The sequence below is a fragment of the Hydra vulgaris genome, chromosome 05, assembly GCF_038396675.1.
Source record: "Hydra vulgaris chromosome 05, alternate assembly HydraT2T_AEP".
In the NCBI taxonomy this organism is placed as follows: domain Eukaryota; kingdom Metazoa; phylum Cnidaria; class Hydrozoa; order Anthoathecata; family Hydridae; genus Hydra; species Hydra vulgaris.
In genome coordinates, this window is record NC_088924.1 from 40,654,417 (window position 1) to 40,668,601 (window position 14,185).

The 14,185-nt window shown below is 28.7% G+C and overlaps 2 protein-coding genes across 2 annotated transcripts; one reads left to right on the forward strand and one right to left on the reverse strand.

The window, feature by feature from the left end:
• On the forward strand, positions 1–2,999 carry LOC136080378 (uncharacterized). Its single transcript, XM_065796994.1, has 4 exons — positions 1–50; positions 180–610; positions 827–1,171; positions 2,857–2,999. The coding sequence occupies exons 1-4, from the start codon at positions 1–3 to the stop codon at positions 2,997–2,999; spliced, it is 969 nt and encodes a 322-aa protein (XP_065653066.1).
• A 1,956-nt stretch (positions 3,000–4,955) lies between these two features.
• On the reverse strand, positions 4,956–5,477 carry LOC136080379 (uncharacterized). The gene has a single exon (XM_065796995.1). It carries the CDS (start codon positions 5,475–5,477, stop codon positions 4,956–4,958), a length of 522 nt encoding a protein of 173 aa, XP_065653067.1.
• Between the last annotated feature and the right edge of the window lie 8,708 nt (positions 5,478–14,185).

The window sequence follows — 14,185 nt, forward strand, 5'->3', positions numbered from 1 at the left end:
ATGAGGTTAAATGCAGCTGAACGAGAATCTTTTCGGAAGCGACTAAAAATGTTTTTGTAAATAAACCTAACATAAAAAAATAAAAAAATCGTAAATCATTTTGAAAAGGAAGGATTTGCTCGAAGTACAATATATGATAACCTTAAAAAACTTGAAACTGTTCAATTGTTTTATGATAGAAAGCACCCTGGTCGTCCGACATCCTGGACTAGAGAAAAGAAAGCCGAATTAACGAAACTTGTCAACAATCAAAAAGGGGTCAGTCAGAGAAAAATAGGTATTAAACTCGGTGTAAATCAATCGACAATTGGTCGTCAGTTAAAAAAAATGAATATTAAATATAGAAAACGTGAAAAGACTCCAAAATACACTATAGAACAACAAATAAAGGCAAAGAAAAGAAGCAGGAAACTAGTTAACCAACTCTATAACACAAAATCGCTTCTAGTCATCGATGACGAAAAATACTTTTGTTTTGCAGGGGACAAAATGCCTGGAAATTCTGGATACTACACAAACAACAAAAAGACATGCCCAGAAAGTGTTCGTTTTATAGGAAAAGAGAAATTTCCAAAAAAATTATTAATGTGGATAGCCATATCTGACCGTGGTATGTCCGAGCCATTGTTTGCACTTCCAAGGCTGTCCCGGTGGACACAGGACGTAAAAAAGACGTCTTTTAAACGTCTTTTAAACATTTTGGACGTCTTGTAAACGTCTTTTGAACGTTTTGGACGTCTTTTGAACGTTTAAAAGACGTCTTATTTAGGTCCTGTGTCCACTGAGGTAGCGATCAATTCATCAATCTATATTAATGAATGTTTAGAAAAACGACTTCTTCCATTTATTCACAAGTATCATAGAGACTTTAACTATTTATTTTGGCCAGATTTAGCAAGTTCTCATTATTCTAAAGATTCTCTAAATTGGATGGACCAATATGTCTATTACGTTGATAAAGAATCCAATCCCTCAAATGTGCCTCAAGCACGACCAATTGAAAATTTTTGGGGACATTTGGCACAGAAGGTTTACGAGGGAGATTGGCAAGCTTCAACAGAGCAAGTTTTGATTGATCGCATTAAGCTAAAACTACAAGAAATTGATTTAAACTTTTTACAGTCGCATATGAAAGGCGTCAGAGCAAAATTGATATCAATTGCAGATGGTGGTGTTTTTTCATATAAAAAATAATATATTTTTATTAAAAGATAAATGCTTTATTTAAAAAAAATATAATAGTAGTTTATTTTTTTATTTATAAATAAGTTATTGACGTTTTTATTTTGTCCGATAACTTCCGCGTCACCCGTTAATTCGTTTCAAATATTAATATTCATGTATAAATATAAGAATAACTTGCTGCCAAAAGTATTTTCTGATATTTTTACATTGGCGTCTTCACAAAAATACAATCTTCAGTCATATAGCAACCATAACTATCAATTGAGCAGAGTAAAATCACAAGTGTCAAAATTCTCAATTATTAACCAAGGTCCGTCATTATGGAATTAATTAAAAAATAACAATACAAAAGATTTGAAAAGCACTTCCACTTTTAAACGACAAATGAAATTGCATCTCCTAAACTTCTGATATATATGCGAGTATGTTTATATATGTGTGTGTAAGTATGTTTGTATATGTGTTTGTGTATGTGTACATATGAGGATGTATATATGAGTTTTTATTCTTCACCTAGTATTTTTCAGAAAAAATATTTTATTGCAAATTTACTAAAGTCATGTGGATTTTAAATGTTATTAAATGTTATTGTAAATTATGTTATTGAGTTTTATTCTTCACGTAGTATTTTTCAGAAAAAATATTTTATTGTAAATTTACTAAAGCCATGTGGGCTTTAAATGTTATTGTAAAGGGGCTCTATGAAAAGATTGTGGTGACACCAGTCATCCGTATCTTCTTTGAGCCCCTATCTGTTTTATATTTCTTTGTGTAACGTAAAAGTTTCATTGTAATTTTATTATTTTATTTTTATATAAACAGCGAAAAAAAAAAGAAAAAAAAAAAAAAAAAGCGATTACACTGTCTGAAGAAATTGAAAAAAACGATGTTTCTTTTAATAATAAACTGGCGAAATGGCAGTAGAGCACTGCTGTTCACGTGAATAAGTAAACGAGCTGTTAGCTATACTGATAGCAGAAGCCTTATGTTATCTGCAGAAACAGCTTTTTGTATACCAGTCTCAAGACCAAAATAACAGTATTGATCACCACACTTGCTCTCGACAGTAACTGATTGTATGTATGTGAAACTATTTTAAGTTATAGAGTTTCAAAAGAGAGTGTTTTATTTTGTTACTGATATAAGAAATCCCAAAACACAGTGACAAAGCCTGATTATAATAGCGAATTTATAAGCCAAATAAGTTTTATTTTGTCAGTAGCTAAATTTGTTGAAGTGGACAAGATATTAGATGACAAAAAAAAAACACAATCATCAGGAGTGAGTTTTAATAAGTATTTTATTAAATAGTTACATTTAGTTTCAGAACTTTTTTAATTTTATGTCTACAGCTTTATATTAAAAATTATAAAAACTTATAACTGTATATATTAGAACAGTAGCTTCTTATTTGGTAGTATAATTTCAATGGTTTAACGGCAATTAATGTTAAATGTCTATAGTTTCATTTTCATTAATACGATTATAATACATTATAAGCGAGGTTAGGCAATTTTTACAACCAGATGCTATTCCTGGTGTTAACTTGTTATTCAGATCAGGACTGAATTTTTTTTTCTTTTTATACTAACAGAAGTTTACCAGACTATATGGTGCTATGAAAGGTATACCTTTATAAGATATATAAAACTTTTTTATTTTTGTTTACAGCTTCTTCTATTGAATATGATGAAGCGACTGAAACTTTAATTGATGGCATTTTGTTTGACTTCTTAAAATACGCTCCATTTCGAAAAGGTGGCGCAAAAGAAAGGAAATTAGATTGTTATAAATATTTACGTATATTTCAATAAAGAAATATTTCCTTGTTGTCTACTAATATTTTGTTTTCAGTGTTTCAATTCAACATTACCAAAAAAAAATTTCAGTTATGAAAAAACGTTGGATTGAGTTGATGTTTTAAGTAAAATAAGAAAAGCTTAAATGATATAATATTTTTCTTTTTAATAAAAACAAAACTACTAATGATGTGGTATTAAAAATTGGTATTAATATTAATGTTTATTAGATGAAGATGTGTAAAAAATAAGTTACAAGTTATTATTTGTTCTTTAAAATTGTTTGAATGATAATTTATTATTTATTGATATGTTTTCTTTTTTAATTTTTGTTGCTTTTATATTATCAATCAAACTAAGTTATTGTTGTGTGATATTTTATAATAAACTTTATATTATATTTTGTATTAATAATGAATATTATCTATTTTTGTTCAATATTCCGTATTACTCTTATGTAGTTAATTATGTTTTAGCAACCTGGGATTCTTTCATTATTTTCCTTTGATGCCTTGAGTTATTTAAACATAATATATTCAGAACTATGTACATTAATAGAATAATAAATATATTCATAAAAATGAATTTAAAATATAATAAATTTATAAAATAAAGAAAATCTTATCTTTGCTAATAATGTCTACTAACATCATTGTTTAGCAAGTATTATGGTTATAAAATGTCAAGATTTTGCTAGTTTAACTAGGCCTGTTAGTACACTTATATTATGATTTCTTCGTTTTTTTTAATCAGTTATCAAAGATTTAGATGAAGTGTCAATGCACCTGACCTCCAGTTGTTCATTGATCAAATCTATAGGTAAATATATATATATATATATATATATATATATATATATATATATATATATATATATATATATATATATATATATATATATATATATATATATATATATATATATATAATCTTTGAAAGTCATTTTCTTGTTATACGTTAAAATATGGGTAGAATTCAATAAATACGGCTGCGTATAAACTTTTTTTAAAATATATATATATATATTTTTTTTAATAATATTTAATTATTTCTATATTTCGCTGATCTATCGTGATCAGCGTCATAAATAAAATAGTTACAAAGAAATCGTTATAGTAAAAACAAACCGTTAAAAAGATAACACTAAAAAGCCAAAATATAATACAAAAAATTTTCTCAAATTACTGACGTCAGCAGATTTTATTAAAAAATGGCCCCCAAAAAATTGTCACGTTATCACCGTCATCCCGATTGAGAACCACATCACCATTTCTCAACTCCTGTCGAACCCTCTCTGATTTTCCGAGTTCGATATTCTGGGGCTACAGATAATGTTTTGGGGTGCAACCAATGAAACTTACCATGGCATGTTTTGGAATGTTCAGTTGCACCCGAACTGGACCATTTTTCTTTTAAGCTGTTTTTCTGGTGTTCAATACATCTCGATATCACCTTCTTTTTAGTTTCACCAATGTATATCGAACCGCATGAACATTTTAGCTGGTATACGCCAGGGTTTGTGTTTAGTGGTAATTTAGTTTTATTGTTGCAAAAAATATTTTTTAAATTGGGAGTTGATGTGAAAATAACCTTTATGTTTTGTTTTCGAAATTCTTTACGAAGTTTTGGACCAAAAATTGGTATCCAAGGTAGTTTTATAAAGGGTTGGGTATCCTATGGTTGACATGTGGTGTTTTTTGAACCGTTTTTTAAATAGTCTATAGTAATATTATTTAGAATGTTCTTGTCGTGGCCATTTTCAACAAATATGTCTATTAGAAAATCAATTTCTTTTTGAAGGTGTTTTTGAGAGCAAATTCTTTTTGCACGACATAAAAATCCTTTGAAAACGCCGATAATAATGTTAAGGATTAATGTTCGAGTTAGGTTTAAGTTGAACATTTGTAATAGCTTCCTTTCGATGTATTTGAAATTCATAAACTCCAGAGCCTGTGTTTGTAATATTACTATCTAGGAGATTGAGTTGTTTTTCAGGTCGTTTTCAAGTTCAACTGTGTATTTTATGGCAGAATGTTGTTCATTAAGGATGTTCAGGAACATTTGTTGTTGATTTATTGAAGCGAAGCGAGCGTGACAATCATCTACATATCTCTTGTAAGTTTTTGGTTCGGATGTATAAACAATTGCTATGTTAAGGGCCTTTCTTTCTATATTTTGTAAAAACGCTTCCGCCATAACAACCATTAAAGATAAACCTATAGGACTTGAATTAGGTATTACTCGGATATTGTTTTCATATAAAAAATAGCATATACTTAATGAAAGTTCAATTAATTGGTGAATGTCTGCAAGAGTAAGTTTAGTTCGAGTTTTTAAGTCATCAATGTCAGCGTTCAATATATCAATAATAACCGGAATTGCTTCGTCAATGAGTATGGATGGATATAAATTGACTATATCAAATGAAACTTGAACTTCGTTAGGATCTATTATCCATTGCTTAGCTTCATTTACAAAACCACTAGAATTCATTAGTCTACTTTTATTTTGTTCAGAGTCAGTTGAATAATTTTAACAAGATAATCAGATGTTCCATAAGGTGGTGTGTTAATTGTTGATACAACGGGGCGCATTGGGTAATCTTTTTCTGGTTTGTGAGCTTTAATCGTTCCGTAAATCCTTGGTGGGTTACAATCTGATAGATACATTTTAAAGTATGTATTTGTGTCTAGCTTACCTTCTTTTCTTAATTTGCACAATTGTCTTTGAAATTTAGTAGTCAATGTGGGTGTTGGATCATAATCAATAATTTTGCTATTTTTTATTTGTTCTTCTAATTTGAGAGATGCATTATTTTGGTTAAATAATGCGAAACCTGTGCCTTTATCGAAAGGGTATATCTTAATATTAGAATTGTTTTTTAATTTGTTTATGGAAAGAGGTTGTTGCTTAGTTATATTATCTTTTAATTTTAATTTTAGTGAGTTTGTTAAAATTTGTGAACAGTTTTGTCGTAGAGTTTCTGCCTGTGTTGGTTTTTTAAGTTTTTCAAGTTGAAAAGCGCTAGTTTCGATATTAGTTATAATATCCATATAAGGAATTTTTTTCTGCAGTGGTACAAAATTTGGACCTAAATTGAGTAGCTCAGTTGTTGATTTATCCAGAGTAACATTAGTTAAATTGAGTATAGCAGGTTTAATAACTTGATTGGGAGGATCAAAAGTATTTTTTATAATCGGTGTAATTTGTAATTTATAATATTATTCTTTCATTTCCGTTTTTTTTTAATATAATGGTAATTTTTTGATTTGTTAGTTATACAATTAATTAACTCATCGCGTAATCTTATTTTTGTCTGAAGAAATATATTTAATTCATTAATTAATTTCTTACTTGAATATAATCCAAACACTTATAAATAATAAGTGTTTGGCTTCGTTACGAGCATGAATTAGTAGTTTTTACTGTATTCCTTCGTTATGTTTTTTGCTTTTTTAGAATGGATTGGAGTTTTTATTTTAAACGATTTTGGTGTTATGCTATTGGATAAGCATTTTTGAAGAAAAACGAGTTGATTTTTTGAGTTCGCATTTCGTATCGCAAATGGTGGACGCTTTTTTCAAACGGTTGAAAATAACTTTTGAAAGGAAAAAAGTAAAAGGGAAAAGAAAACATTTATAAATTAAACAAAAATAAAATCAACAAAAATGAAGAATAAATAAACGTTTTAAAAGAAAAAAAGAAAAAGAAATATCTGTAAGAAAATAAGTAAAAAAGTAATGAAAATAGAAGTTAAAAAAAAAAACGTTAATGAATGAAATATATAAAAAGAATGGCAAAGAAAGAAAAAAAACTATTTAAACATCGGAACCACGATCGGCAAATCAAGATTTTTTTTATTTTTTCATTTATTTCTTTAGTTTTCTTTCATTTATTTCTTAGGATTATTTATTTTATTATTTATTTATTTTTCTTCAGTTTTTTAGCGTATATAGTTTTACTTATTATTTTTTGTTAGTCATTTATTTTAAATTATTATTTATTTTTAATGATATATAAATTTTTTTTTATACAGTTACATATTATTTGTTTTTATTTTCATTTTAGCCATTTATTACATATGTTTTATTCTACCGTGTATTATTATTTTTTTTAATCCTTTTTTTTTTGTATTTTTTTTTGTTTTTTTTTTGCCAAAGGTAATTTTTTGTTTTGTTTTTAATGTTTGTTGTAACTTTTGTTTTGTTTTGATTTACTCAGTGTTTTTCTGTTTATATTGTAATTATTTATTTGGTTATAATATTTGCAATATATTTTGATTATTATATTATAACAACTATGATTATATTAATATATTTACTAAATCTTTATAATTTTTTTAGCAGTAGTCGTTTTTATGTCATCGTTAGTTGTTACGTTTTGTCAGTTTATTACTGTTTGTAACTGTAACTTTGTAAGTAAAAACGATTGCTGTATGAAAAGTAATACCGATTTATTTAAATTATTATAACTACTTTATTATCATTATTACTATTATTGTTATTGTTGTTATTGTTATTACTATTATTAATATTATTGTTATTATTGTTATTATTATTATTATTGTTATTGTTATTATTATTATTATTATTATTATTATTATTATTATTATTATTATTACAAAGATTAATTGTATATAAGTAAACTATTTTTTTAAGGTATTTACTTGAGATTAGTATTTCAATACTATTTGTAAATAGCCGTGAAAATTTATTTTCAGAATATATATGATTGATTGATTGATTGATTGATTATCTTCAAATCTTGTAACTTTTTGGTATCATCGTAAATCTTCTTGCCGTAAAAAGTAGTAATATAATCTTTCTTATAGTATACTTTAGTATACTATGAGAATCTTTGCTTATTTCGAGTCACTCGAAATAAGCAAAGCTAGGGTTCGACAGGAGTTGAGAAATGGTGATGTGGTTCTCAATCGGGATGACGGTGATAACGTGACAACTAAAACCTGGGGGCCATTTTTTAATAAAATCTGTTAACGTCAGTTATTTGAGAAAATTTTTTGTATTATATTTTGGCTTTTTAGTGTTATCTTTTTAACGGTTTGTTTTTACTATAACGATTTCTTTGTAACTATCTTATTTATTATACCTGATGACGCTGATCACGATAGATCAGCGAAATATAGAAATAATTATATATTATTAAAAAATATATATAATTTTAAAAAAAGTTTATACGCAGCCGTATTTATTGAATTCTACCTATATATATATATATATATATATATATATATATATATATATATATATATATATATATATATATATATATATATATATATATATATATATATATATATATATATATATATATATATATATATATATATACATATATATATATATATATATATATATATATATATATATGTATATACATATATATATGTATATATATATATATATATATATATATATATATATATATATATACATATATATATACATATATATATATATATATATATATATATATATATATATATATATATATATATATATATATATATATATATATATATATATATATATATATACAGTATCGGAAAAAACGAGTGCAACCAAATAATGCTAATTTAGTTTCTTTATAGAAAAGTGCTGCATTTTTTCAATTTAGAGAAATAACTATGTAACTATTTAGAGACAGAGTTCTTCAAGTTTTATTCATCACAAAGTTCATTATTTGTAAACGAAAATTAATAAATTAATCAAAAGTATTAAAAAAAGTTGATTTCCTTATGGACAAAACAAGTGCAACTCGGCAAAATGTTGACCAAACTGTATTTCGCTATCAATATTTCGTGTCGAATCCTTTGTTGTCGATCACAGCCTTGCATCTTCGAGGCATAGATTTGATCAGGTGATTAATAAAACTTTGTGGAATCGCTGCCCAGGCCTTTTGGATTTGTTCAAACAGTTAATCCTTATTACGAACACCTTCACGATTTATTCTGCGGTTGACGATCTCCCACAGGTTCTCGATAGGGTTGAGATCCGGAGATTGAGGCGGCCAATCCATCACCGATAGGTGGTTGTCTTGAAACTACTGCTTGACTACTTTTGCAGTGTGTTTCGGATCGTTGTCTTGCTGAAAAACCTATTTTATTGGCATATTCCATTCAGCATTTTTTTTTGTTGTTGTTCTTTTTATTACAATCTGAATAAAACTCGTGTTACATGTTAAAATAAATCGTTAAAATATATTAAATAAATACTAAAATATATATATATATTTTTTAATATAAAGAACGCGGAGACTCGCAGAAGACTACTAGGTCTTGTCATCGAGAACCGCTAGAACGTTAAATACAATAAAATAAAGTTGCAAGATAAAAACTCTTGACTTGACAAAAATATAAATATCGTTAGTGGTCAAATATATTCAAAACTAAAATATAAAGCTATCTTATGAAGCCATCAAAACCAAGCATTCAAAAATAAAGAAATATGTCATCAATTTTAAAAATTATTTCTTTTAGTTTTTTTTTAAATACTGGATAACTCCATTCATGAGTAAAATCAAAGTTTTTTAAGACTATTTTGTTCCATAAAAATGCTCCACGGAATGGAATGCAGGATTTGCCGATATTTGTTTTACATTTTGGTAATAATACAAATTATTATTTCGGAGTATATATATATTTTTTTTCTTTACATGAATATAAATCACTAAAAGAAACTGGACATAAATTAATTTTACATTAAAACATAAAACAAAGAACGTTGAAAATATTAACCTCATAAATATTAAGAATGTTCATTTTAAATAAGAGGCTTTGCATGAGTAAAACGATCTTTTATGAGGTAACATAACATCTTTCAGGATATTTTTATACATGAAACGGTCCATTATTCCATCGTTTCGATGTATTGGACCTAGACCGTTAGCAGAAAAACACCCCCAGACCATTACATTGCCTCCACCATGCTTCACGGTCTTATGGCAGTAACGTAAATCGAGGCGTTTTCCGGCCGGTCGACGTACACGGCAAATGCCATTGCTCCCAATGATGTTGAACTTCGATTCATCACTGAACAGGACAATTCGCCATTTCTGCACATTCCAGTCAATATGAGATGTAGCAAACAGGAGTCTTTTCTTCTGTTTTTTTAGTGAAATCAGCGGTTTCTTTGCAGGGCGTCGAGAAAACAATCCGGCTTCAACAGCACGTCGTCTGATTGTTCGGTCCGATACAGGCAGCTCTAATTGCTTTTGTATCTCGACTGATGATATCCAGGGATCCTTCTTGACGGATCTGACAATCATAGAATCCTCTCTAGAAGTGGTGGAACGCGGTCTTCCACCTTTGTTATCTGCTGCCAACTTCCCCGTAGAACGATATTTGAAACATAGTCTTTATACGGTCCATTTTTTCACGCGATATTTATCACAAATACTTTTTTGTGACATTCCACTTACGTATTCGCCAATAATTTTATTTCTTAGTTCCAATCCAAGACTGTCGAGAGCCATTTTTGAACTTGAAGTCATAAAAATTATAAAAATAAATAATCACGCTTCTCAAGGCTTACGTATAACATTTACCTTGTGATGATACAATAATACTCTGTGGAACACAACGTCTTGGTTGGATGTGGAATGTATTGATGCAATGAAACACTTGTTGTATTTCACTTCTTGTATTGATGTTCTTCGATAAAACACTTTGATGAAACTCACTTCGATAAACTGTCTTGATAATACTGACTGATTGACTTCCATATACTGACTGAATTACATGTCGATTTACATGTCTCTTATATAGTAAAATGAACCTGTGTGAACCAGTTCTGGAAGATTCTAGATACTTCTTTTCGATGCTTCTGGAATCTTCTGGATGCGTCTGGATGCTTCTGAATGTTTCTTAATACTTCTAGATGCTACTGGATGCTTCCAGATGCTTCTTCTGGAAACTTCTGGAAGCTTCTGCATGCTTCTGGAAACTTCTGGATACTTCCTTTAATTATTAAAAAACTTCAGTGACGTTGACACGGACCAGACTTAAGAAAATGAAACAAACCAAAAAAGTTGCACTTGTTTTGTCCGCTGCAAAATGGCACTTGTCAACGAAATTCTGCCTGTATGCTGTCACCTGTCAGCTGATTGCTCATGTCATGGCATGCTATGACTCCAGACTCCTGAGCTGTTTGCTGTGGTAGTGTAGTTCGTTTCGTTTTTAAGACATGTAAAATTAGGAACTCATTTCAGCATTGTTCGATGTTGGTTGCAAATGTTTTGTCCAATACTGTATATATATATATATATATATATATATATATATATATATATATATATATATATATATATATATATATATATATATATATATATATATATATATATATACACATGAGAAGAACCTGCCAAACAATGTCCTTCCAACGATGGTTGATGTGTTGAGGACGTTTTTCCACTATCACCAAGCATTGAAACAAACAGTTCCAGCCAGTGCAAAAGCAACATCTAATGGTTTAGCTTACATCTGGAAAAAAGCCAGAATTACAATGACTTACCGGCCTCATATTGTATCAAAAGTGAAAGCATGTGTTGATGAATATAATTTAATTAAAAAGAATAAAGGAAGAGCTAGTAAGTCACAGATTGCTAGAGAGAAAGATTTTAGTATCAAATTAGATTTACTGTTTGACATTTCACACATGGATGCAAACAAGCTAATTAAAATTGATGAAGATAAAATATTTCTGGAAGACCAAACGAATGCTTGTATGATGAAAATGGCTGGAGAAGATAAAAATATATCTCAACAAGAAAAGCGAACAGAAGAGCGTCAACAAGCAGAAACAAAAAGAAAGCAGAATGAGGAAGAGAGAAGACAAAAAGCAAATGCTGTCCTCACCCCTAGCTGTAGCCACTTTAGTCTTGATTGTGATAGTGATAGCAAAGCAACAGAAGTCAGTGACATTCCTGATGACAATGATGATTATGAAATAGAAATTCCGGTTTATCACAAAAAACTTTTAACCCAGTCAACTGACTGTGAACAAAGTCCTAAAAATAAAAAGCCACATATTCTCAATGAAATTTTGTCTTCTCCAAATGTATCATCCACACTTGATCGAATCAATTTATCGGACCAAAAATTCACTATATTGGCAGCTGCAACTGCTAGAGCAACTGCATTATCAAGATCAACAGTCCGCCGCAAACGCATCATGCACCGTTCATCAACTGAAAATCATAATCGGCAGAAATTTATGTCAAGTGAGAAACAACATATGGTCGTCCACTGGGATGGTAAGATGATGAGAGACAGCACCAACTATGAAAATCCAAAGTGCAATGTTGATAGAATTGCTATTCATGTGACGTAATCTGGAGAAAATACTGGGTATTTTAATGATATCATATGGCATTGGACTGGCACAAGCAAAAGCAACCTTCCAGTTACTGACCATATGGAATGTTGCAAATTATATTGTCGGTCTGTGTTTTGACACAACAGCGTCAAACACGGGTTCCAAAAATGGTGAAGTGTTGGCCAAGCATAAATCAAGCCAATTATGCTCAATTAGATGACGCCCATCTTGCTAAACCACAGCTTCAGCAACTTAGATCAGAGGCTGGCTGCTTTCTGCAGCCTTTCTTATCAGATAACTCTTTGTACTTACCAAGAGAAGACTACAAAGAGATGATCGAGCTGTGCCTTTTGATTTTGGGTTTTCCGTTATCAGACTATGCCACCAAGAAGTATCGCTTTCGCATGCCGGGAGCTTATCACATGGCTAGATGGATGGCTAAAGTCATCTATTGTATGAAGATATACCTCTTAAGAAATGAATTCAAGCTGACTATGAAAGAACAGAATAACTTGTGCGAATTTTTTATCGTTGCTGCTCATATCTATGTACCAGCATGGATTGCCTGTCTAATTGCAAGTGATGCTCCAGCAAATGACCTGATGCTCTTCACAAGAATTAAACAACATTCTGAGATCAACAAGGTCATTTCAAATGCTGCTATGAAGAAGCTTCAAAATCACACTTAGTACCTTGGGTCAGAAATGATTCCACTTTCATTATTTTCTGACAGGGTTTTTGACACAGAAAAAAAGTTGATTGTTGAAGCTATGATTCAAAGTGGAGCTGATTGGAGTGTCAGGGGTATAAAGTGTCCAGCAGCAGAATTAAAAAAGTTGGAAAAGAAGCAACTTCATGAGCTTGTTACATCATCATCAACTGCTGCTTTGTAGTCACTTGGTCTCGATGTAACCATTTTATCTGGAACCGATCCAAAGACCTGGGAGGAAATTGCTGAACTTCGTTATACTAAAGCAATTGTAAAATCTTTGAAAGTTATCAATGACACTGCTGAGCGTTCTGTTGCTCTTATGAGCACATTTAATCAATCCATCGCAAAAACTGAATCTGAAATGCAGAAACTAATACAAGTTGTTGAGGACAGCAGAAAACGCATTCCAGATTGCCGCAATAGCATCTTGATGACATATGCCACTGTTGCTACAGACTAAACTTTTGATATTTATAGTAAATAGTGCAACATTTGAATGTTATTTGCATTATTTAAGGAATTTTTTAAAAATGATTAATTGTATATCATAGCTATAACTCAAGTTTTTTAAATATTGTTGTTGCGGCGAATTTTATTTTCCTTGAGCAACCTCTAAATATTATTCAAAACACCTAAGATTTTGCACAGAAGTTTTTTTCAATCAAAGATTTTCAAAAAAAATTTTTTTTTTGGACACCCCTAATATATATATATATATATATATATATATATATATATATATATATATATATATATATATATATATATATATATATATATATATATATATATATATATATATATATATATATATATATATATATATATATATATATATATATATATATATATATAATATATATATATATAATATATATATATATATAAATATATATATATATATATATATATATATATATATATATATATATATATATATATATATATATATATATATATATATATATATGTATATATATATATATTTGAAAGATGACATCTTGTATGAGAGTATATTATATATTATTTTAAAACATCAAGAAATACAGTTTCTCTCAATACAAATAATATTATTTTATAAGAAATTTTCGCTGGGTTATAGATACCAGTATCATCAGCTTGTAAAATGTTACAAAATGTAATGTTACAAT

What these genes read in the sequence shown, in the direction of transcription:
- LOC136080378 (XM_065796994.1), top strand. Translation starts at nt 1, where the DNA reads ATGAGGTTAAATGCAGCTGAACGAGAATCTTTTCGGAAGCGACTAAAA. An exon ending in TTTCGGAAGCGACTAAAAAT is followed by an intron (nt 51 to 179) that starts GTTTTTGTAAAT and finishes GTTTTATGATAG; the next exon opens with AAAGCACCCTGGTCGTCCGA. An exon ending in GATAGCCATATCTGACCGTG is followed by an intron (nt 611 to 826) that starts GTATGTCCGAGC and finishes ATGAATGTTTAG; the next exon opens with AAAAACGACTTCTTCCATTT.
- LOC136080379 (XM_065796995.1), bottom strand. Translation starts at nt 5,477, where the DNA reads ATGAATTCTAGTGGTTTTGTAAATGAAGCTAAGCAATGGATAATAGAT.